We start from the raw sequence: 25,524 nt of genomic DNA, 5'->3' as shown, positions 1-25,524 counted from the left end.
GAAGAGTTTTAGTTCATTTGCATGAGTGTTAAGGTTTACTGTCTTGAAAAGTGCGAGTTGCAGTGAAGAAATGCTGTATCCCCACCCACCTTCAACCACATACTTATCATTGGGTGCCTCTTTGCCGTGTTGTGGCCATGTCAAAAATGGAAGCTGTCCTGTTCCTTCTTGGCTCTAACATAGAAGTGTCATGGAAAAATTTTGCTCTCTATCTGCTGTGTAGAATATTCATTTACAGTCATCATAGCGAGTTGGACTCTTTCCTTCCATGTGGCAGGCACACTGTATTACTTCTTTTTTTCCTAGAAAATATAGCTTTCATGCAGCTGTTGTCTTTTCCACCAAGGGATTTGGCATCTGTCTTCCCTTCTGATTTCATATCAAAAACATCTGGAGAGCTTTGAAAAATACAGATCTTGAGTCAATAGGTCTGGGGCGATTCTGAAATCTGTCGTCTATAAAGTTCCACTGGTGAATCTTATACTCAGCCAGGTTCCAAAGCATGTGTGTCAGGAGTCCCCCCAAGACCAAACACAGATTCACTGATTCTCTAGGACTTATGGGACTACTCATAGCTGGGATTTATTATAATCAGCAAAGGGAAAATGTGCATGGGGCAAAATCTGAGAAAAATCAGGCATGAGCTTCTAAGAGACTTCTCCCTATGTAGTCACCCAGGATGTACCCAATTCCTCTGGCATGGGATTGTGGCAAATGTATGGAATGTTCTCTACCAAAAAGCTCATTAGAGACTCAGTGTCCAAGATTTTTATTGGGGACATTGGCAACCTCTGCTTAGCATGATACAAAATTCCAAACTTCCAGAAGGGAAGCAGGGGTTCAGCATAAACCACATGGTTTGTACAGTTTAGGCAAAGTGAGCCACCATTACCAATCAGAGAATAATGGGAACTCTCCCCAAATCCAAATTCCCATATGCCAGCTAAGGAGCAACCTTGCAAAAAGACCTTTTTAAAGATAACAGTCTCAGCTCTGGTATGTTAACCTTTCCTATACAATATGTTAGCCAAGTTTCTTTCTTTCTTTCTTTCTTTCTTTCTTTCTTTCTTTCTTTCTTTCTTTCTTTCTTTCTTTCTTTCTTTTTTTCTTTCAGTTCATTTATTTATTTTGAGAGAGAGCACAAGTCGGGGGAGGGGCAGAGAGAAGGAGAGACAGAATCCCAAGCAAGCTCAGTGCCATCAGTGCAGATGCTAGATGTGGGGCTCGAACTCACAAACTGTGAGACCGTGACCTGAGCTGAGATCAAGAGTCAGATGCTTAACAAACTGTGCCACCCAGGTGCCCCTGTTAGCCAAGTTTCTGTATTGAGTAGGAGGAGTAACTTCCAGATGAAAATGGAGATCCAGGTGATGAAGTATGAAATCCTATTCCTTAAGGATTTTAATAAAATTCATGCCATGGGAAGCAGGCCATACATGCAGGATATGAACCACTGGACTCTCCAAGTCCACTTGGCTCTTGGCTCTAGTCTGGCTTAGAGAAGAAGAGATAGAACACAGAGACAATGGGTCAACATGCACCTAGGCGCTCACTCACCTTTTCTGTTCCACCCCCCTTTCCACTTTTCCAAATGGGACTGTTTCTTTAATTTTTGGAAAGATACAATATAAGTAATGAGACTGGATAATCAAAAAGCCATTTTCACATCCAAGTCACTGAAAGCTGTGAGTCATATGCTCCCCCCCTGCCCCCTGCAGATCTCCAAAAAGAAACTGTAATTTTGAAACTCAGCCCTGTGGGCCACCAGGAATATTTGTGGGTCACCCAGGAATATTCTTAGGCATACGTTCTTTGTTAGTAATACGTGATATGACATTTTAATTTTCTGTGGCCAGAGGCATCTCCCTGCATCTACAACCTCCTAAGATTACCTGGCAGAATAGAGCCGTCTGCTTTCAGACCCATTGATGGCAAAATTCAAAGAAAGGAGATGATTGTTTATTCTCATGGGAAACTTCCAGATGGAGACTAGAAGTTTACCTGAGCATTTCATTATTTAACTTGCACACTTTCTTCCTTCTACACAATTAGACTTTCTTTTAAGTTCATTTCTATTTACTTTTTATTCAGTTCTCTTATTAAGGTGAATAGTAGAACAGCATGTACCTTGTGCAAAGCCCCCTTTGAACCTAATAATGACAATCATTATTCAGCATTGCTTTTCTCTTAAAAAAAAGTTTTTTTTAAATTTATTTATTTTTGAGAGACAGAGAGAGATAGAGAGTGAGTGGGGGAGGGGCAGAGAGAGAAGGAGACACAGAATCCAAAGCAGACTTCGGGCTCTGAGCAAGTTGTCAGCACAGAGCCCAAAGCTTGAACCCACGAGCTGTGAGATCATGACCTGAGCCAAAGTCGGACGCTTAACCAAGTGAGCCATCCAGGTGCCCCCAGCATTGCTTTTCAAGATACAAAAGCTCTTTCTTCTTGGACCTGTTTTTTTGTGATTTTAATCACTTCTGCCATTTTTCTTTGACTTTTTCCATTTCTCTACAACCTTTGTAAAGGTATGATGGCCAAAATTTGGCCATCATATACATATAAATGTACATGTACATGTACATATATATACATATACACATAGATTTTCTACAAAAGTTATTGGAAATTATGTATATTATATATTTCTAAATTATTCAAAAAAACATGAAACGTGTTCAAATGTTCTCTCCTTCTTTAAAGTCATTGGTACAACACATAAAGTACAGTGACCATATAATGGCATATAATTCCCTGTATGACTCAACTTAAAAAATGTATACTAAGAAGCAAGGATCGTTGGCAGTAATGAATTATGGACTGATCAAAATTAGTTGTGGGCCAGCAGCTGAGAAGAATGCTCTGTAAGAGCATTAATATGATGTAAAGCATGGAGGAAGGACCACATCTCAATCCTGGTTGTCTAACTGTCCCTAACTATAGGTTGTCCCTAAACATTCCTGGCACCAAAAGCCCTACTATACTTTTTCTCCTAATGGTACCCCCCTGTATTGTCCAATCGTTGTCAGCTTGTACTCTGTTGTAATCTCCAGCTCTTTTGTGCTATGCTCATTTCTCCATCTCTCCTTGTCTTTCATTGGAAATTAGCCTTCTGTCATTTGCTATTGAATACCATATACTAACATATATATTTTTTATATATTGAGAATATTGATATTCCCCACATCAAGGTAATTAAAACCATATTTCCATGACTTAGAATTTTCTCATCCTTACATAGTTTCATGTATTTGAAAATTTGATATGGTTAGTCTTGGTATTTTCACCCAAGAAATATTTTGAATAAAGTGGGTCTTGGGAGTGATCTGGGTAGGTAGGATACATGGAGCAGATCTAAAATTTTAAGAGTTTTTTTTTATGAGAACTCTGATGCTGTAGCCTACATAAGTTTCAGAGTGGTACACAATTCAAGAATTTTCCCCCAAATATATTCTCAAACTTTAAAGATACTATTCAACAGAAAACGAAAAGTGAATTCCAAAGCCATGAAGAAGGCTTGGAAGGGAATCTGGCATTTTCTGAGAATTGAATCTTTCAGTATCACCAGGCTCAGCTATTTAACTATAAGGCAAGTGTTGTGGTGGAGCGATCTCAAAGAAATATCCACTGTGCCCCCACTGTTTATCTTCCTTGGTAGGAAGTAGTAGGGGTATGTGTATGTGTGTGTGTATATGCACGTGTGAATGTATCTGTGTGCTGTCTGCAGTGGGAGGAACATGAAGATGTTAAGAGTGCGAGCCCACTGAATTTGCGCTATGATGTATACCTTTTCCAAAGGGGATTTGACAATACTCATTCTACAGATGACCACTTGATTTGGTGGGTAGCTAATATGGTATGTTTATTTCACAGTTGCACACTTTACAGCTTTTTAAAAATATATATAATGCCTGAACAGGGTTTCAGAGCAGATATTTCCTTTTAAACTTTTTTTAAAATCACAAATATGATTGAACCATACAACCACGTTCCACCTCATTTAATTCCTTTGCATTAGAACATTATGTTAAAAGCTCACTAGACACTGAATTGTGAGAATTATCAAAAAGAGAAAAAGAATGAGAGCCTATGGTACAGGAGGTTATAGAAGAGAGAAGCCATGGTTTATTTCTGAAAGAAAAGGTAAAGGCATACATTTTCTGAAAGAAAAGGTAAAGGCATAACAAAAGAAGTTAGAGAATTAAAGATGGCAGGATTCTTTTTATGCAGGTTGAGGCTGAACTGACATCTCAGGGGTGAGCAATGCAAAAAAAAACTTTCCGTGCTGTTCCACCATCCTGGCGCCTCCCTCATGGCACGCTGACAAGTCTCCACTTATAATGCTGTTGGCTGAGCTTGACCAAGGAGTAAGGATGCACATAATGTGCTTCTTGTGTCAGAGTGAGAGTGGCTGGACTGGGAAAAGATAGCTCATCTGCATCCTGCACGTATATTCTGGAACAAGTCCCATTGTTACTCAGAAAGTTCAGGACTCTAGGCCAACATTCTCCTACTCATGCAGGAAAAGCTACTCAGAGTAGTCCAGCTAGAAGGATCGGGGTTCTGAGCAAGACCAAGCTTGTTGTAAGCCACTTGTTTCTTGGTAATGCAGCTCATTATCTGATAAGCATCCCTCCTAGTCATTAGAGTATAGGGTTAAGAGCTCCTCTTGGAAGGATGCAGGAGATCTGCTGCTTGGAACGTGGTGCTCAGAGTAGCAGATAGAAATGGACTCAATTCTGCATGTATTGTTGGCCGCAGCTCTTAGTAAGACTCCTTAGAATAAGTTTTTTAAACAATCTTCCATTTCTATCCCTGATGTGGGGAAAGGGCTTTAGCATTGTTGAGGACTGGTGTATGTATAATAGTAAAATGATAAGACATATCAAATGGGAGAGTAAAGCCCCAGAGCCCTTTCAGTTTGGATTCAGGGGAATCCATTATATCTTAGAAACAAATTTGCATTTGATATTGTTGATCTATTAATGTTTTCTTCATTTACATGTGATTTTTTAGTCATAGAACTTATTGGAGTTTGGGGACCGTTCTGCTGTAGTATGAAATACTGTATTAAGGACTCATCTTGGTATTGAGTTAGTACAGTGACTTTCAGTGAATTGACTTAGGCTCACATTTCATTTTAATCAAAAACAAAAACTAGAAAGTGTTACTCCCTAAATAGGTAACAATACATTTTATAAGCACTGCAGAGATTTAGTAAATAGCACGTATGATTAATTTAGAAACAACCCCTGGCACTTGAGGGTTACTCAATACATATAATAGTTTCCTTCTCATTTTTTTACATGAGGTAAATGCAGACCAGGGAGTCACTGAGCAAATAGTCAACCCTGAGTAGGTTTGTAATCTTAGGCTCCATGGGGATGTCTTTGGTAAAGATAAAAAAGGAATGACTTGTTATTTCTATTATAAGACTCTGTAATGCTAGGACTTCTACACAGCTTAAATAACAGGTAGGGGAATATTCTTTGAGGAGAAATGCTCAGATGCTATCTACTCACTTGTTTAGCATGCACACTTGGCTTCGAAAACTGCTTGCATCATTACTTTGTTCTTTTGAAGAACCATGGCATGCAAACAATTCAGCATACTCTCAAAAATACATGTAGTATGCCCAGTAAAATACATTGGCTAGCATAAAAATCAAAGGAAATAGTAATTTGGAATAGCGATCAACATTACTGGGGTTTTGAATTGTGAAATAATCAACAATCCTGCCCATCTTATCTCGGAAGACAAACTTGAACTTGTCACTGGTTTTCATGGTCAAGTCACTATAGTCAACATTATCACCGGAAATTTCAATGCTGGCAAAGCTGATCTTCCGTTTAAAGCTGGAGATGGAGCTGTTGATAATGTTAGTAATATTGACTTCTTCCACTTCCTTCGCCGTCCCCTAGATCATAGACAACGTGGTCAGCTTGAAAGATTCGACTTAGCAAAATAAATAAGCAGGTATTTATATAATTAGAAGCCTAAGTATTGAATAATTAGGTTTAATAGAAAGTGGCATTGAGTGCCTCAGTAATTGGCTAGTGAGCCGGACTTGGCAGTCCTGTTATCCTGCTTATAGGCACCTATCCCTAGGTCCTCAGCTTGTATAAGGGGAAGAATAACCATTGCCTTCTATTGATATGCAGAGCTGTGTGCTGAATGCTCAGCCTTTGAAGTTAGCTGATCTGGGTTCAAATTCCATTCTGCCTCTTCCTACTATGAAATTTCAGTCACCTTAATCCCTTTAAAACTCAGTTTCCTTGCCTACAAAATGGTGATGATATTAATATTAATATTTACCTCATGAGACGGATGGGAAGATGGTATAAATTATGTAAAGCATTTAGTAGGTATTTGATGAGTCCCATTCTGTCTCAGTGAGGAGGGATTAATTATGAGAGATGACAGAAATCAGCAGTGTCTAAAAGTCTCTGCCACACAAACAGAAATAGTGATGCTGCCTACAATTCCAGGGAATTGTCATTCTCCAACATGCCTGGAACGGCATAGCATGTGGGGAGTGTAGTGAAGTCAGACAGAGTGGAGTTTGGATCCTTGGCCAGGCTACTGACTAGCTGTGAGGTCTTACTGAGCAGCAGATTCCTCAACAGTAAATTTGGAATAACAGTGGTGGCCATCTGATAGGCTGTTGGGTGGACTAAATGAGATGTTCAGCACATAGCCACTACTTTGTAGTGAAGCTATTCTTGTACACACAGCCAAATAAGGGCTTTCTGGTGTCTTCCATGAAGGATCTTAGTAATTCTCCATATCCCTTTTTGCCAATCTACCAAATTCAGATTTTTGTTGTTGTTGTTATTAACCATTGTCCCCTTAAGGAAGCCTATAGAGAGCAAAATGAGTGAAATCCATATTCTTCTTTGGCTGGCACATAGAGTCATTTGCCTTTGGTACTTGGGTAATACGACTGTGTGAAACGTTGCTCATGAGTCAAACATAAGGGAGCAGGCAACTGGGTCTTTGGGCTGTTTGGATTCCTTTCTGATACCCTTCCTGGGTTGTTAGGAGTATTTTAAATGATCTAATATTTGCAAAGGGCTTATGACTGTCTGGCACATGTAAATGTTCAATTGATAATAATGATTGTTATTATTCTGAGAGCTGGACCACAGTGTTTCACTGCTAATTCAGATAATGGCAGTCTTTCCCTGTTAGCAGAAATATAGGCTAATCGAGAAATTTGCCACAATTTAATTTTTTTCATACATTTTCAGTAAACCATTACTTGTATAATTTAAGAAAACAAAAATGTAACAAAATAATTAAATAGTAATTGCATATTAATATGAAACTTGTAAGCAGCTGATCACATTTGGTTTGATATTGGGTTTTTCATGGATGCTTGTGATTTCATGTTGCATGCAGATAACAGTGATTTGCTGCTAGAAAATTAAACATGTTAATATACCATTGTACTTGACAAAAAGAGCAGTCTTTTTCAAAAGGTGTCATGACTTCCAGATGCCTCCACCTGAACAGGGATGAGAATCACTGCGGATAGGAACCAGTCGGGGTCCTCTCTACAGACCAGCACATGGCAAGTGATGAATCATATATACAGGGCCCTCAAAATTCTTACCCTGTCTTTGGCTGCCATCTGCTGTAAAGAGCTGTAGTGGGCAACTGCGTATTCCAATAGGGCCCCAAACACGAAGCTAAAGCAGATTCCCAGGTACACATCGATGGCCTTTATGAAACAGTTGGTGTTAGGAAGAGAAGTGCGGGACCCGATCATCAGTGTTGTCATTGACAGTACGGTGGTCACTCCTGGGAAAACAGGTAGGCAATGTTCCCACATCAGTGGCCAGTGAACCTTTCACCTTTACTTGGCAGACCATCACCATTCAGAACTTGGCAAGGGGGACAGGACTCAGAAATGGAACAGCTCATTTTGAAAAATCTGCAGTCTTCTAGAGCAGGGTTGATTTGTCCATTTTGAATGGATATGAGTGATATGGTTTTCTAAGTGTTGCATCTTCTGTCTTCCCATTAGAGGGGGGTGTTCAGTATGTAAGATAACTGGCAATAGACATCCAATCACAATTCTCCCTTATCACTGTAAAACATGTTTAAAAATGTAGTACCTCACTCTCTGTCTCTGTCTCTGTTTCTGTCTCTGTCTCTCTGTCTCTTTCTCTCTGTGAAAGAATCTTTCAAGAAACCAACTCCTGGAACTGCCCTGTGAATATCAGTGAAAAAAAAAAAAACCAAACCTGGTAGAAGGTAAAAAGAAACCAAAAAGGACCTGTTATGCCAGTTCTTAGAAATCTCCTGTTGGAGCTGCTTACCGATACAGGTTCTTGCAGGAACTGAATCAAGGGAAATCCAAAATGAAACCCAGGATAACACCACCAGGAAAGTGGAAGGAACATAGGTTTCCAAAATAAAATACAGGACATTCCTCCGAAGCTCAAATTGCAAGATCAGTCGTGTATAATTTCCTGATAGGGTAAATAAGAGATAAGAAACAATGTCTGTTCACATAGCAGAGTGGTTTCCCTTCGGGATGTTTAACTTAGCTATATTCACATTAAGCTATCTGTTATACGCCAAAACCTAATTAAGCATGAACTGTCATTACAGTTTCAATGAAAGAAATTGCTATTGTATAGAATGGGATTTATAGGGGTACTGGTACTCCCACCCATGATCCTTTTCTTGTGCCTTTCTCCATCATAGTATTCCTGTAGCATTATACCTGCTGGCTTCCTTGACATCTACCTCACTAGACTGGGAGCCCTTTGGGGGCCATGTCAATACTGGGCATGAAGCAGGTATTAGTGCCCAGCCCAAACCCTATGGCCCTACCACACTGCGGAGGCATGTGGTAAACTAGGGATAAACTAGGGGCGCCTGGGTGGCTCAGTCGGTTAAGCGTCCAACTTCAGCTCAGGTCACGATCTCACGGTCCGTGAGTTCGAGCCCCGCGTCGGGCTCTGGGCTGATGGCTCAGAGCCTGGAGCCTGCTTCTGATTCTGTGTCTCCCTCTCTCTCTGCCCCTCCCCCATTCATGCTCTGTCTCTCTCTGTCTCAAAAATAATAAATAAACGTTAAAAAAAAAAGAGATAAACTAGAAAAGAAATCGTATTTTTGACTCAAAATGCAACGCAGTTATTTTGCTTTTGTACAAAGTGTCTCCCAAGTTACCTGTTTCCTGCTGTGATCTGGTGACTAAGGTGAAATACCGTTGTATGGTGTACTGAGCAAGACGCAGGTTTTCCAGCCCACGCACCGAGTCGTTCCCTCTCAGCCAGCTGAACTCCACATCGTTCCCATCGTAACCCCCTGGTAAGTCAAACAGTGCAAGTCAATGCAGGGAGGCAGCAGATTGAACTCGTCTGGAAAATGCTACAATATGGGGGCAACAGGAGATCTGCCTCGATGGTGCTAACTAAGTCCAAGGATGATCCCATGCAAAACTTGGCATGATTTCTCACATGCAGTTGCTGCATCTGCTTAGAATAGGATGAGCTGCTAGGCTATTTGCCATCAATTGAAAACCGGTTCTATGCTAAGCATTATTTAGACTTGGTGGATGATAGGCCTCTGGAAGTGGCCATCCTCATTATTGAAATGATATTTATTGAGCTCCTGTCTGTGCACACACACAGCTCTATGTTACATGGTGCCCTTCAGGACAATCTAGCAGCTCTGAAAATGTTCTCAGAGACTTCACAATCGGTCTGTTCTTATTTCCATATTGGCTAAAATGCAAAAACAGAAGACAAGAAACCTACCACTAGCCACTTTATTGATGTCTGTTAACATAGGCATTTGGTAAATCTCAAAGCAGTTTTACTAATATAGTCCATAATAGTAATAATAGCTACCTTTTATGAAACATTTATGGTGAGTCTTTTACACCTTATATCTCTAATATGCTCACAGACTTGCAAGGTAGACATTTATATATTTCTTCAGTAAAAAAATTTTTTTACATTTTTTGAAATTGGGATGGATCTTAGAGTTGATACATACATACATATATATAAAGTAGAGCTTACATTTTTTCCTAAAATGTTATTCAATAAATGCTGTACCTTAGAATCGAGGAATTGTAATGTCTTGCCCATTTTATACATGAAAATTCTCAGATTCAGAGAGACTGCTCAACTTTCTCAGGATAGCAGGGCAAGTTAATAACAAAGCCAGGATTGTACCTCAGGAAAGTCTAAACCCAAAACCCATGGACAATGATGGTGATGATAATATCTATCATTTAGTAAGCAATGGCATTTCTAAGTGCTTTACAATATTATCATCTCATTTAATCCTCAGAATAGCTCTTTGAGAAGACAGATGAGTGGTTAATAAGCACATGAAAAGATGCTCGACATCATTAACCATTAGGGGAAAGCAAATCAAAATCACAGTAAGATACCACTTCACACCCATAAGAATGGATGTCATGAAAAAGACAGACAATAACCAATGATGAGAACGCGGAGAAACTGGAACATCCCTGGTGGGACCGTAAAATGGTGCAACCATTTTGGAAAACAGTTTGGCAGCTTCTTGAAAGGTTGAACATAAATTTACTATTTGATCCAGCATTCCACTCCTAAGCATCTGCCCAAGGGAAATCAAATCATGTCCACAAAAAGCTTGTACACAAATGTTCACAGTGGCATTATTCTTAATAACTGCAGGGTGGAACCAAGCCAAAAGGACTTGTATTACTTGTACTCTTTCATACGGAATAACGAGGAATAAAGCAATAGAAAGGAACGAAGTACTGATCCACGCTCCAACATGTATGAGCCTCAAAAACATGCTAAGTGAAGGAAGCCAGATGCAAAAGACCACACGGTGCATTGATTCCATTTATATGAAATATCCAGAAAAAGCAAATCCATAGAGACAGAAAGTAGATTAGTGGTTAACTGGGCGTGAGGGTGGGGTGGCGGCAATGGGAGAGACTGCAAATGTGCACAAGGATCTTTTTGGTTGATGGAAATGTTCTAACAATGAAATGTGGCAGTGGTTGCATAACTGGGCAGATTTGCCCAAAATCTTTGGACTTCACACTTAAAAGGGCTGAATTTTGTGGTATGTACATTTTACCTCAATAAAGCTGTTAAAAAATAACTCTCTAAGTCAGACAGTATTATTTTTCCTTCTTCACAAGTGAGGAAACTGGGGTCGGGAGAGGTTAGTTCTACTCACCCAGAGTCACAGCTAGTGACAGGAAAAACCCAGTGATTTTGGTACCTGCGATCTTAACCATGGAAGTGTATTGCCTTCATTTTCCCAGGCTACTGGGAAGAGGGATGCCAGTGTTGGGACTAACATTTTGTTAAGTCTTAGCTTGTAGTATCCACTGTTTAACAGTGGTTATCTTCCCTCCATAGGGCAGAGAAGTGGTCATGGGTTCTTAGAGGATTTCCAGGTAAAAATTGTCTGTGGGTTTTCTCTCAGAACCACCCCCAAATGTACTGATGTTAGCTGTGCAAATATGCCTAGAAGCCCAGAGAAATACAAAAATAGCTAAAAAAATGTGAGTCATACATGCTTCTACCTAGACACCGTACTTTTACAAGTATTAAAATGCTCACAATCATGGCATTATCACTGCTCTGGTGGGCTGGTAGCAATTCTTTTCTAGGGATGGTGTTCAGGAAAAAAAGCCCTCAGTGAGGTTTCTGTACCCAAATAACTGCTAAGAAACACTCAGTGAATGCTTCCCCTGTTCACTGGGGATGGTATTTGTGCAAGCAGAGTGCTGGAGTTTCCAGGAGAATCTCACTCCTGGGATTTGAGATGAGCACAGCCATACATGGAGGGCAATTACTTTTTCCATGTGGGGTTGAAAATGAGTTCTCTTTTTGATATCCTCAAGTTTTATTCTGCCCCCAAATAGCTGTCTTGCTTTAAGTAGGTTTTTCATGTATTTAATCAATAAGGTAATTAATCTGCCTGTCTGAGTCTTTAATTAAATGTCTACTTCTGAAAAATGACTACTGCCTCATAATGGTTGTGCTTCTTGGATATTGACCACGTGTGTCCTCATGTAAGACGTGCTTACTGATGTCCAGTGCTTGACTATGGTTTTTCCTCCTGACACAAGCCATCCCTTGATGCCTTGATAACTCCTCTCTGAGCCATTATTTTCCTAGGACACCGGTCACAGGTACACTTTCCCAAGTTTGGTGGGCATTTCAGAACAATGGATATTACTCAACAATGCCATTTGACACACATCAACTTAGAATAAATGCTCATTCTTCATCATAAATCCCCAGACTGCAGTTTGAATTCCCATTAGTGGCATCACTGTATTAAAGTACACACACACACACACACACACACACACACACACACACACACACACTCCAAACAACTTCTCTTCAAAGTTAGAAGCAGATGCAACGAATGCCAATGATTGCTTTGCACGTTACCATTTTTAACCCCTGCTGTGTTCTTTCTGGCTTCTGGTGCCTTCTCAGATTCTGAGTCCCACTCCTCATCCAATTGACCCCCATTTCCTTCACTGTCCTGTCTACTCTTAGGTGGAAATATTTAGTGTTGGTGCACAGCGGCATTCCCCAAAAGATGTCATATTGGAAGGTTTGTTGCTGAGAGGTCTCTAAATCTCTCTGGCTAAACACTCAGAAGGGCTTAATCAATTGGAATCAACACCGAGAAAAGAAAGGCCATTGTGTATAGGTCTCTCTCCATGAATACACTGATCTAAGTCACCCAGGAAAATCATCTCAAGGGGCTGCAGGATATATACTCACAGCTTTCCAGTTGCAACTTGCATGTCTGTGTGTCCATGGGATATTTAGACAGGTCCATGTTACATGCAACAGTCGTTGTGATTCTAAGAAAGGAAAAATGGGTTCAAAAGGAGTGTTGTGGGGGAAAATACACATTCCCTGTTAAGGGCAACTCCAAGAAGACTTTCACCTTGGCCCTTACAGTGAACGTGTGACTTGGAGCCTACACGCAAAACATTCCTGAGCTTTTCTGTGCTAAGTGACATCTTTGAGATGTGGTAAAAGCTGGGGCCCAGGATGGAGGAAGCAAGAATGTTGGCAATGAAGAGGCAAATGTGCAACATATTGCAGAACAGAATCACTCATTGGCTTGAGATGCGTTTGCATCCAGTTTTAAAATTTAATCTTCCTGACAAACGCACGAGGAGCTAGAACAGAGATCCCAACACTGCTGTCACCATTTGACAACAGATTCCGGCTTGCCTTGGCTCACACAGCTCTTAGTGGCAGAGCTGGGGCTGGATCCCAGGTCTGCTGGCTGTGCAGTTCTCCAGGACCCTGCCTCCTGGAGGGGATCAGCATTTGCAGAGGAAGTGGAGGATGTTGGAGGGTCCCAGGCACTGTGGCTCTTAGGGACCAACATTCAGGGACATTCAATTAAACCTCAATAAAGCCCTCACAGTGGAGATTTCAACTGGCCCACCTTTATCTCCCTTTTCCTTCAGTGTCATACATTTTTATTAAGTGTCGTCATTAAGCACTGTGCTGGGTTCTTGGGGAAAGTGAAATGTTGTGTTCATGGTGCCCACCTTGAGGAAGCTCCCTTAAGGGAGAGAGAGTAACAACAGCTACTATTTACTGAGCGCTTACCCCGAGCCAATCCCCAGGGAAAGTGCTTCACATGCATTATCCCTTTGAATTTATACAACAGCTTTATGAGGTAGGAAAAATCATTCTGCTTTTGCTGCTGAGGAAACCGAGGTTCAGAGAGTCTAGCAACTTGCCTAAGGTCACAGAGTAGGGACAGAACAGGGACTCACCCCCAAATATGTCTAATTCTAGAGCGAGGCTGTTAAATGTCATCTATAATTTGTAATCCTTGTACAAAACAGATTATGTTATGTGCAAAATACAGACAGACACATCCATGCACACACACGTACACCCATGGGAAGAGTTAGTGTTGATTGGAGCTGGGTGTCATGGGAGAGGTCTAGTTTAGCTTCTTGAAAGAAGGGTTGGGGTTTGGGCTGGTTTTTGCATAATTCAGTGTGGCTGAGGAATGTCAGATGAGCAGTCCAAAAATTCAGTTTATTGGTTAGCTCAGTCTTTGTTTCCTAACAGCAGCCTCTTGGGATTTAAGAGTATTAGGTTCTCAGCCTTCTACCCAAGGACTGTGAGAGCATATGGTTTGTCTGGTCCTTGCACATCCCTTGTGCAAACAGCCCTGAGCCTCTGCCTGTGGGTTGCCTCTTGCAGCACCTAGGGAACACCTTCCCTATTCTAGCCAACCAGCCTCTTGATAAACTTCTACTGGGTGGAAGGAACTTTTGGCCTCAGGGATTTGGAGAAGAGACAAAGGGAGGCCGTGGTTGCAGATGACAGAGGCCTTGGGGCACTGTGCTTTGATTCTCTGTACAAAAATGACTCAGACGAGTAGAGATGCATTCTGCAGCAACTCTAGCTCCACTAAGTCCCATGAAAGGAAAAATTTTTACATTTCCTCCTGCTGTTCCCCGTCTTCTCTTGCTAACTTCCTTTTACTCTTTAAGACTCAGCTCAGAGTTCTGTCTCTAACGTACTCCCCAACTCCCTAGGATTCTGAACTTCCCTTTGTTATTCATCTGTGTCAGGACAATGTCTCATTCAGCTCTGTGTTCTCGGTGTCCAGAGTAGGGCCTGGCCCAGAGCAGTCATTCAGTAGTTGCTTATTGAGCCAAACTGAACTAAGGGAGGGCCCTTCAATTGTAGGGACAAGAATCTAGGAAGGCAGGGGCATGACAAGGGTGGGACGTGGGGGTGCTTATCTGACAGCTGCTCAGAACTATCCAGGATATATTTATGCCTTTTCTCTAGCCATCTCCCCTCCAGCCCTGCGGTTGCAGCCACCCAGTCACCTGATAGCATACAGGACTGTGCCATTGGAGAAGAGGCGGATGAGCCTGTTGCCCACAGTGACTTCATGGAGGAAGGACTTCTTGGACTCCACAATGTAAGTGTCCGGCACCCAGAGGAACTCCACAAGGCGCGCATCCAGAGTGAAGCTCTTGTTGCCTTCAAATACCAGCCGCTGGTCCGTCCAGCGCTGTCTGAGGTATATGGTGGCTGTATAGTCCTGAGGGGGAAGCCAGGTAGTGGAAATGGATTGGGGGGAGAAAGACTTTGAAAACGGAAGGGAAGGGGTCAAGTCGTATTCCCTTCCCCACCTCCACTTAGGTTAAGAGTACGTTCTATAATAGACATTGGTGAACAAAGTCTTATTCTTGGGGGAGCAGCCTGTTAGCAATAAGAGAAGAAAGCACCTTATCTGTTCTAGAGAGTAACCGTCACTGCCAAAAGGGAGCCCTATAGGAGCATGTTTAGCGCCTTAACTTACTTACCTTCTATCACAAAAGCCCCTCCAAACCGTTGAAGGTTTTGGTGAGCTAAGTGCTTAGGTTGTCCAAGATCGTACCCGGACTGCACAGTGGGCCCCTTGGCAACCTGCTTTTTGTGTCAGCTTATCTGTACTGGGTGTTCTTAAGTGAGAGGATGGTGGAAAGAAGTCATGCGAGTGTTGGTTTTCATTAGCTTAGCTTAGCTTCCGCCCTGGGAGGGTCCATGTGATATTCAGGCTTCCCCACTGCCCTTTGATTCTCTCCCCGGTTTTCATCCCTTACCAAATGCACCCGCTCCCCTCCCTCATTTCTTCCCTCCTGGCCTTTGAATCCACTTTCCTTCCTTTTCAGAAGATCTGTTTTATAAGAATCTTCCACTCTCTTGAGTTTTGGGATAGGTTTCCAGCCTCTGCCATTCCAAGAGCATGGGGCTGTGAGTCTCTGTTCTGTTTTTTGAGTAGCTAGAAGGTGTATCCCCATAAAACACGAGGAGAAGGTCTCCTCAGGTGGAAGATGAAGGGGCCACACTTACCATGTTACTCTCTGAAATACTAGAAATACTTGCAATGTCCAGAGTCAGTGCTATCTGAACTGGTTCTCCTAAGAATGAAGAAAAAACCAGAAGGACTTACACAGAGACACAAACACACTACATTAGCACAATGTTTTAAAAATTATAAAATTATGAAAGCAACATTCACCTATTGGGAAATTTTAACCACTCTAGAAGTATATAAAGCAAAAGGTGGATATCTACCCACCCCTGTCAGGAGGAACCATTGTGTAGAATGGGAAAAAATGTATGAAAAATGTTTGTATAAAAAATGCACAAATATGTAAATAGCTTAATGTGTAAGAGAGACCACACTACGTTCATTAGTGCAGATTTTAAAGGATGTAGTTGTATTTGCTATTTCTTACTTGGAGGATTTTTCCTGTGGTGCTTTGCAAGGGACAGATTATTTAGAAACGTAGTAGGGGATTTGGGATTTTGCACAGAGATCTTCATTTTTTTTTCCCCTCAACTAAGTAAATTTACCACAAGATGGCATTCAAGACTGCTCATGGTTGAGCTCCTGCTCACCTCCTGATGCTTTGCTACTCTTCCTTTACTCTCCCAAAAGCCTAAACTATTTAGAATTCCAGAACCTTCCCCATGAGATCTGGTACATAGATACTGGGCCTCAAGCTGAACTTCTGAGAGCGCCCGCCTCAGCTCTGGAGACAGAGGCCTTGGGGCCACCATTCTCAGAAGCCAGGCCAGGGCAGTGTATTCTTCCTCAGACTGGAGATGCAGAAGAAAAGCCCAGGAGTGAGAAAGATGTTGGCTTACAACTGGGAAGAGTTACCGAGTCTTTCGGAACTGCAGACTTCTCACCTACAAGTGGGGATAATGCTAATGACACCATAGGGTCATGGAGAGGGCTAAAGGAGATTCGGCATGTGGCAGCTTCTCTGCAGGATGGTGGCAAGAGGGATACGTGTGAAGTGCCTGCCCAGCCAGATGTGTAGGAGGTGCTCACAAATAGTTATCTGTACAAAGCTCCCAGGATTGTGTCTGTCACATAATAACAGAGGCTCAGTAAGTGGCATTTGCCTACCCCTCTTCTCCTCCTTAATCCTAGCTCATTCTGGAAAAAGAACAACTTTACTCACCAGGTTAATAGCTGCAACAACATTCTCTTGTAATAAAGAACTAGGGGTGTGTCAGGGGACTGTGACACTGCATTAACCAGGAAGAGGGGAGGTGAAATTCAAAGGAAGCTTAAAACCATCTAATTGGTAGGAATCAGACAAAGCGACCTACTTATTCACAGAAGGAAACTAAGCCATAGAATATAGGTGGGAATTTGGAAGTGGAGTTTTAGAACCAATGCAATTAAAAGTAATGAAGTAAATGCTTGGTGTTAATACTTGGTGGAAAAGTGGGAGATCTTTGAGGACAGACTGTGGAAGGTGCTGAAGGAGTATGGTGCTAGGTGGCTTTCTGCCCCTCAAGGCAGAAATTGAGAAAAGGAGCTTGGAGCCAGAGTGTTTGAATCCTATGCCCACCACCTCATAGCTGTGTGACCTTGAGCAAATTGCTAAGCTACAATTTCTCACCTATAAAATAGAGCTACTAGTGCCTGGTATTATGGGTTGGGTTGGGAAAGTTACAAGATCTATTTTAAGTGCCTGGAGCACAGTGGGCAGTGGCTGAGTGTTATTTGCTCTCCCTGAGGAACATGGAGAACAGAAAACACACAAAAGTTCCATCCCACTGTGCTTTCTGTTTACTTTGTATCTAATTAGTCCAGTCTGGGCCTTGCTTCAGTTGGCTTCTTTAGGGACCAGAACTTGCTTTCTTCCCCTTGAGTTATCAAAGTAAGCTGTGCCACCAGAGGGCAGCTTCCTCCTAGGAAAGAGGTCAAAGCCAGTTCCTGGACAGTGTTCTTAGGGCTTGTTTATAAATCTGTGCTCTGTGTACCTTGTTCCCTGAAAAACCCTATGGAGGTCTTTTCTCTTAAGGACCCCAGGGACCTAAAACCTGGGTGGACAGGCAGTACAGAAAACATGGCTGCTCCACGGAACTCCCGGCCGCCACGTAAATGTAGTTCCTTTAGGAGACCGATTGCCAAGGTGTTGGGGCTCACCTTCTTTTTGACTAAGGACCGCTTACCCCCTTCTCACCCCAGGTGGATCTGGGCCTCACCCTCCTTGGGTCCACCCCAGGTTCATTGCCCAAGAATCTTGCCTGTTGTCAACCTATGAACAGGCAACAAGAAGGGCAGTATCCTGGCCTATTGTTTGGGGTTTGGGAGGCAGAGGAATTGGATCTAACCAGGGTGTACAGACTCACATGCTTGTCATTAGTGTCCTGCTGGGCCCGGGAAGACTAGGGGAGGTTGAAGCCTTCCTAGGTTTGTTAAAGTAAGGACCTCAAATCTCAATTGTGTGGCCATGAAAATGGTCTCTCGGATCTCCAACTGAGGTGAGTGTAATTGGCCCAGCTCCTGTGCTCTGAAATCTATTTGTGCACTTGCTCTGAGGCCATGCTTCCTGAAGGCTGCACCCCACCAGTGACTGAGTGTGGCGGGGATATGAAGGCACACTGTTCCTGGGAGGCAGAGATAGGAGATTCCTCTGATGGCAAATTTGGCTCCAGGATTCTCTGGGGCCCTTCCACACACACATAGAACCGTAGTGTAGTCTATGACACCTCTGTCCAACCTTCCTTCCCTCCCTCTCTCCTTCCCCAGGGGTCAGCTTCCCTCTCTTCCCACCCCACATTCTGTCATAGATATTGCCCCAGTGAATATCTTGCATGGATAATTCCCTTTTGTGTTGGCTCTCCAGTGGACTAACCCACTAATCCTAGATTTGACCAGAGAATTTTGTCATGTGAGGGGAGGAGCAGGAAGGAAAGGGGATTAGAATAGACTGCATCCTGATGATATGGCAGGTGCCATGGTTCTTATTCACACACTTCATTTCAATCAGTCCTCTCTGTGAGGCAGAAGATATATCCCCACTTTATAGAGAGGTGACTTAGAAAGCTAAGGTGTTGGGCAAGCAGTAGATCCAGGAGCCAAATGGAGGTTTGTTCAACTCCAAACCTCTTTCTACCACTTTATGCTCTGCGTAAGGAGACATTAGAGACACAGAGAGACTGAGACTCTGTGAGGAGGTATATTATTGGTTTCATCCCTCCCTCTTTCCCTCATGCCATCAATAAATACTAATCGACCACTTGCTATATGCCAAGCACTGAGCTGCTGCTAGGGTTAGTGAGGTAACTTTACTGAGGTAAATAAAGCAAGACTCCCCCAAGAGACTGTAGCCTAAAGCTGAGACAGATATAAAACCAGTGGCAACGATGGTATTGCCAGGTAGTGGCTAGGATTTGGAAGTATGTTCAAAGTAAAGTGTGAAGAATGGGGATAGGGCCTAGAGGAATCAGGGCTGGCTTCTCACAGGAGGAAGCCTTCGATTAGAGCCGTGAAGAAAAATTGGCATTTTGCCAGGGAGGGAATTTGAAAGAAGCTGTTCTCAGCAGATAAACAGTCTCAGCAAAGGCAGGAGACCAGGGAAGCCAAGGAGGTCAGGGAGTGTTTGGGGCACATTCCTGGCAGGGCATAGCGGGAGGAGTTGGGGCAGACGAGACTGGCAGAGATAGAGGCTGGCCTAGGAAGGCCCTGGTGTGCCATGCAAAGGGCTCTGGACTCTATGCTGAGGATGCTGGGACATAGGCAGGTATTTTGAGCAGGAAAAGGACCCAGGCAGGCCATCTAGGTGGCACCGTTGGGGGTTAGCCTTGAGTGACCAGGCTGGAGGCAGGAAGACTAGGTGGCATGGTCCTTAAATAATGACACTGGAAGTGGGGGTAGAAGGAAGACAGTGTGTAGGAGGTTGTTAGAGGCTCTAGTCACCTCCTCAGCTGGGAAGAGGATTTCTTCATCCTGCAGGTTGAGAAGCAAAGCACGTTCTTCAAAATAGTGTGAAAATCACTTGCTGTCCTCATCCATTATTGCTAATCCTTAACAGGTTGTAGATCAGAAAAAGGAGTCAACTAAAATCTCATGAAACCCTCCTCTGCATATTGTCTCTGTTCTCCTTCTTTTGAATTGTCGTACTGGACAGAAAGGATGACCTACCACCAAAATTGGGCCTGAGAAATTTATTATATCCTGCTGTGAGATTCTCAAAGCCAGGCAGGGAGAGCTTGTCACTTCTGCTGACCTCAATGTTGAACTGATTCCCCTGGATGCACATCCTGGAAAAGAAGATGAGTGTTGCTTATCTGTGAATAAGCATGTACACACACAAACTTGAGCTTGTGTTTGCATGTATGTCTGTGTGTTGTGCCCATGTACCAGTGGTGACTTTCCCAGAGAGAAATCTCTAATTTTAAGCTGCTGAATTAATATGTCCTTATCCCATTCCATTTTATTACCCATTTGCCATACCTCAGAATGCTGAGGTAATTTGGGAACCCCTCCAAGTGTCTTTAGAAAAAACACAAGTGGGGGCACCTGGGCGGGTTAGTTGGTTAAGTGCCCAACTCTTGATGTTGGCTTAGGTCATGATCTCACAGTTCGTGGGATCAAGCCCCCACAGTGGGCTCTGCACTAACATCGCAGCACCTGCTTTGGATTCTCTCTCTCTCTTCCTCCTCCATCTCTCATGAGCACATGCTCGCTTGCTCTCTCTCTCTCTCTCTCTCTCTCTCTCAAAATAAATAAACATTTAAAAAAACCCACAATGGTTCACCCATGTATGACCATTTTGGAAGCTTGAATAAATGGCAGGGAGTTGTGTTGTCTGGGTGTTTCAAGGAGGTGGACAGACTAGGCTTTGTCTTGCCATTAGTTTCTTACTAATGACCTGCCACCCTTCCTACTTCAACCACATACTCAAAGCAATTCAGACCAAGGTCATTATAGGGCAGCAAACTCACCTTGGAGTCAAGAGACTCAGACACACAAAGGTCAAATGGAGACTGTATTTCATGTTGACAAGGCGCTCACGCAGAGAGGGGCCAAAGTAGCAATCACCTGGGAAAACAGATGGGCAAGGCAGGAGAGGTGACCCAAAGGGCTCACCTCTGCCAAGCCCAGCTCCGTCCTGTGGGTCATCAGCCGCAGCAGTTTTTCAACATGTGTGGAGAGCAGCCTCTTTCTATACTATTTGGTTATCCCTTCCATTCCCTGCATGCCATCCAGGAATGTCTCCATTTTGGAGGATCATCATGTTATATCCAACCCAAATAAAGGCTGACACCTTGTTTAGAGAGTAGTTCACCAGCCCCAGAAATGCAGCCAGTCCATCCTGGACTGTGTATTTTGGAAACCCCAGGACTGTCCTTACCCTCTCCTTATCTTGACTTTGCCAGGAAGGACATCCCCAACTAGGCACTCACCCCGACCATGCCATTTATCCAAGGGTCTAAGTCTATTAAGCAGGTCATGTAGACAGGAAATGAAAACTTCCCAATAATAAACAAACACACAAGTAGACTTTCCAAGAACCATCCATGTGCAAAGAATACATTAGATACTTTCCCACGGATCTTCTCACTCCATGTCCCAGTGCCGTTGTGAGGTGGGTAGGTTAATCCCGAACTGGGATGAGCAAACAGAGGCTCACAGAAAGGTCACTGTGCTAGTGAATGTCAGAGGAGACTTTGAGTCCAGGGCTGGCAGCCTCACACCAGTGATATCGGCTGCTCTCCCAACCTTCCAGACCTGCTCCCTGGGCACTCTAAAGCCGTTCAGCTGGTTAGGTGAGCATGAGGACCGTCAGGGAAGGCATGGCCCCGGGGCCTGGCCTCCTCAGGCTTGGGAGCTACTGTCAGATGTTCCTCTGAGAGAGTAGCCAGCAGCCAGGCAGGTGAGCCTGTGACCTGTCATGATGGTGACAGCAGAGTGGGGGTTCTCGGGTGCGGCTCCGGCCTTGTACCTAGGCAGGCAGTCCCAGGGTGGCTTGTCCCCTTCCTCTGTGGCAACCTGTGTCAACCAGGCTACTTTCAAGAGGCTAACCATTCTGGGGCTTAGGATATGATTCAACAATTAATTAACTAATATAATTTTACCTACAAAATGGATACATGCTCATTGTGGAAGTGAAAAGAAGACAGAAATGTACAAAGTTGAAAGTAGAAGTCCCAATGATGTGTCCTGTAGGTTCATCAGCTTAACAAATGTACCACTCTGGTGGGGGATGTGATAGTGGGGAAGGTTGTGTGTGGGGTGGGTGGGGGGCACAATTTTATTATGAACCCAAAATTTCTCTAAAAAATAAAGGCTCTTCCTCACTTCCCTCTAGTCTTGTACCTAAGAGACAATCAACTGTCAACAGTTGTTTTATCTACGCATATATACATGTATATAAATATGAAGAAAACAGTTAAAAAGTAAAATTGGTGTTATAGCATGCATTTTTTTGCTACTTACTTGTTTTGCTTAATAATGATAGCAAACATTTATTACATATTTAATGCATGTTTGCACTCTGCTAAGAATCTTGGAAATCCTTGTGACTCATTAAAGTCATGACTACCACTCTCCTCATTTTCCCAAATGAAACAGCTGAGGCTTAGAGAGAATAAGAAGCAGTCCCAAGGTTGTATGGCAAGTGAGGGGCAGACTGAATCCAGGCAAGCTGACCCAATCACTTTTAACCACTACACCATGACACAATGCTCTTTTCCAATGTCAGAGACCTCTCCATGTCAGTTCCTACAGATCTGCTTCATTCCTCCTAATGGTTCAAAGTATGTCATAAGATCAGCATACCAACATTTATATAACACATGTCCTGCTTATGGTACTAAGTTATTTCCACATGTTTTACTGTTACAAAATCAGTAATGAACATCTTTGCATGTGTGTAAGGTTCTAGAACTCTGCACTTCTTCATATTCCTCTACCTCAGCCCTTTCCTTCTCACTCATCTTTTGATAAATCAACATTATCAGTCCACCAATGATCATATTCAAACTTTCTTCCTTTAGTTCATCTTCCCAGTCTCTGTCCATTCACCCATCCCCAGCATCATTCCCTCCATTCCTTCATTCAATTTTCCAAAGGCTTTACAAGCTCCTTCTGGGAATCAGACATGTATGAGGTATCCACCAGAGCTCCCATCTAGTGAGAGAGAGGGAGTGTAAGCAGTGAAGTGACACAGTGTTCCTGTGACTGTCCTGTAACAGGGGCTGAGGCAAAGGATCCATGGTGTGCAAAGGAAGTGAGTGATCAGTTTCATTGGTGGAGGGTGGGACAGTGCCAGAATGGAAGTCATAGAGAAGGTCATTAGATTCTTGAAGAATGTGTTTGCATTTTTTCCAGGTGAACAAAGAAAGGTGGAGCCCTCCAGATGCTGGGCAAAGATATGGAGGCTTGCCCACCAACACTCTCCTACCCACTTATGCTCAGTCTCTGCCCTCTAGCCCATGGCCATCTGTAACTTCTCCCTAGTCTGGTCTGAATTAGCTTCTTTCTCATTTTGGGATATTCCTAAATTCTTTCTCTTCCTATGTGAAATTGAACTTTATCAGGCAAGTTGGGGAACAATCTAGCTTCAGCTCTAAGACCCCTATTGAATCGTGTTTTCCCCGTGCCCAGCCCTATGTTAGGAAGTGAGAATGTTTGGGCCTTGGGCCTCTGAATCTGCCCCAAGCAATCTCATGTCCTAAAAAGCTTTGCCCACACCAGACCTGGAAATGTGATCCCATTTGTCCCTGCTTATCTTGTCAGGTTGCTGAGCATGTCTCATTTTATTAAGGAGGAAAAGAGAGGGAGAGAAAGCCCTCTAGATGCTCTCAGGTGCTATAGGTGCTGTGTTTGGTGCTTAATCACATTTAATTCTCATGAACATCTGGCCTAGTAGGTGTTAATTTCTGGAGTTGGATCTCAGATTGGTGAAGGGATTTGGCCAAGGCCACGTAGGAGTTAAGTGCCATGATGTGAATCCAGGTCTTCTTCCAAAACCCTGTTCTTTGCGCTGCATTTGGGAAGACGACCCCAGCTCCCAAAGTGAACTAGATTACACTTGACTCTGGTCCTTCTTTCACCAAATCCATCTCTGGGGTAGAGTGCTGTATCTCCAGTATGTCCCAAATGGCAACTGCACTGGTGTGTTTTCCTCTCATGTGGCGATAGAGCCAACCATCAAGTGACGATTTGTGTATCCACCCGCCTGAATGAAGGCTCCAGCCACCAGTGCTGATACAGATGATGGGAATGGCGTTTAGCAGAGTCACCCACTGAGCCACCAGAGGGCAGTGCCCTGAGGGTTGTCGCCACAGCTACAGGGGACCTGGAGAGTCCAGCTGCATCTACCCTGCGCACCTGCGGGGAACATGGGACTCACGATGTTCCTGGAGGCTCCTGAGTAGGGGCGGCCTATGAACTCTTCCCCTACTCTGAGGAGCTTTCTGCCAGGATCTCTCCTCTACTTCTAGAAGAGAGCTTGAGCTTTGGGTTGATACACCTGAGTCATTTAACCTTTCAGAGTCTTGGCTTTCCTATCTGACAAACGGGAGGAGAAAACACTCAATAAATATTAATTTTCATTCTCCTCTCCTTTCTGCCTCTGTGGGGACTTCATTGATCCCACCATGACCATGAGAACCAAAGCTCAATCTCTTTCTATACCCCATGCTGCCACCCACGGTATGAGCTGACTACAGCATCCTCTTGAGGGCACTCATTTCGGCATCACCTCCAGAAGGACGGGGTCACACACAGGACTTCAGGGTCACCTACGTGGCAGATGGCAGCTTTCTCTGGATTGGCTCTGAGAAGCAGAGGTAATTGCAGTACATGCAGGTTTCTGCTCCCATTCCCAGAATCCCCATCACATAGACAGTGAGCCCCAAAAGCGTCATGCCCAGCCTCCTTCTCACGCAGGCACAGCTCCCTGACTTCTGTCACTTCAGCACAGACAGAATCATTTGTTGGGAAGCAGGAGTGGAGCCCAAATTAGGTTGAGGTGAGGAAAGGGATTATTGCCTTGGGCCCTCCCTAAGAAAATCACAGCAGGTGAAGTTGTGTGGTGGGGGCCTGGTCTGCAGCACAGAAAGGAAGGTCAGGCAAGAGGAACTGTCATCTCGGCTCTGCCACTGACTCGGAGACTATATTACTTCTCCCTGAGGTTTAGTTTCCTCCACTATGAAATGGGAGAGTAATCAATAGTTCTTCAGACAGCAGTGGATAGATGCTTAGCAAATTCTAGGCGAGGGCCCCTCCCCTCACTCCCAGCACAGCTTGTATCTGAATCTCCTTCCCTCTCCTCCCTCCAAGTACAGAGGGGCCAGCAATTCTCTTACCAGGCAGCTGCTGAGGCCCTGTTAGGGCAGGCCCTTCAGGCTTTCAGGCTGGGCATTCAGGCAGGACATGATCTTCTGGGTCCCCAAGAGTCTCCTCATCCTCAGCCCTGACTCCTTGGATGCAGGCACAGGCCACTCTCTGATGGAGTGGCTCTCTCCATGGGGTAGACAGAGCTGCAGGACCGGCTAGGCAGGCAAGTGGGCAGGGCTTCCCACAGCTCCTCCCCTGGGTGGAGCTCTGACCTGGTCCTGGGTGTCTGTGGGAATCACTCAGCTCCTACTATGGCTATTGGCTGCCAGGAGTTTGATTCTGAGTTGGTGTCTCAGCTGAGCTCCTGGACCACAGCCAGCAAAGATCAAAGACCCA

The 25,524-nt window shown here is 43.7% G+C and overlaps 1 protein-coding gene and 1 long non-coding RNA gene across 12 annotated transcripts in view; one reads left to right on the top strand and one right to left on the bottom strand.

The window, feature by feature from the left end:
• LOC128778263 (uncharacterized) overlaps positions 1-14,916 on the top strand; it is a 51,875-nt gene extending 36,959 nt beyond the window's left edge. Inside the window, exon 3 of one of the 2 annotated variants that reach the window (XR_008423742.1) lies at positions 14,829-14,916. This is a non-coding gene — a long non-coding RNA (uncharacterized LOC128778263). Of the gene's footprint in view, positions 1-9,165; positions 9,262-14,828 lie in introns of those variants that run through there. The other variant, XR_008423743.1, reaches the window with a different exon arrangement.
• The window catches only part of GABRP (gamma-aminobutyric acid type A receptor subunit pi), a 35,197-nt gene extending 9,867 nt beyond the window's left edge, over positions 1-25,330 (bottom strand). The window contains exons 1-10 of one of the 10 annotated variants that reach the window (XM_019450281.2): positions 25,158-25,329; positions 20,787-20,883; positions 19,984-20,102; positions 15,882-15,949; positions 14,870-15,132; positions 12,774-12,856; positions 9,181-9,318; positions 8,322-8,474; positions 7,613-7,800; positions 3,834-5,914 (exon numbers count right to left, since the gene is read on the bottom strand). In XM_019450281.2, coding sequence (XP_019305826.2) covers positions 5,612-5,914; positions 7,613-7,800; positions 8,322-8,474; positions 9,181-9,318; positions 12,774-12,856; positions 14,870-15,132; positions 15,882-15,949; positions 19,984-20,102; positions 20,787-20,839 — 1,368 coding nt within the window. In that variant the 5' untranslated portion in view covers positions 20,840-20,883; positions 25,158-25,329 and the 3' untranslated portion in view covers positions 3,834-5,611. Of the gene's footprint in view, positions 1-3,833; positions 5,915-7,612; positions 7,801-8,321; positions 8,475-9,180; positions 9,319-12,773; positions 12,857-14,869; positions 15,133-15,881; positions 15,950-19,983; positions 20,103-20,786; positions 20,884-25,157 lie in introns of those variants that run through there. The other 9 variants (XM_019450282.2, XM_019450283.2, XM_019450291.2 and 6 more) reach the window with 9 other exon arrangements.
• Between the last annotated feature and the right edge of the window lie 194 nt (positions 25,331-25,524).

Source organism: Panthera pardus, unplaced genomic scaffold (genome assembly GCF_024362965.1).
Source record: "Panthera pardus isolate Hobbes unplaced genomic scaffold, ASM2436296v1 HiC_scaffold_2, whole genome shotgun sequence".
Classification (NCBI taxonomy): Eukaryota; Metazoa; Chordata; class Mammalia; order Carnivora; family Felidae; genus Panthera; species Panthera pardus.
The sequence above is the reverse complement of the archived record's forward strand: the minus strand, read 5'-3'. Positions and strand labels throughout refer to the sequence as shown.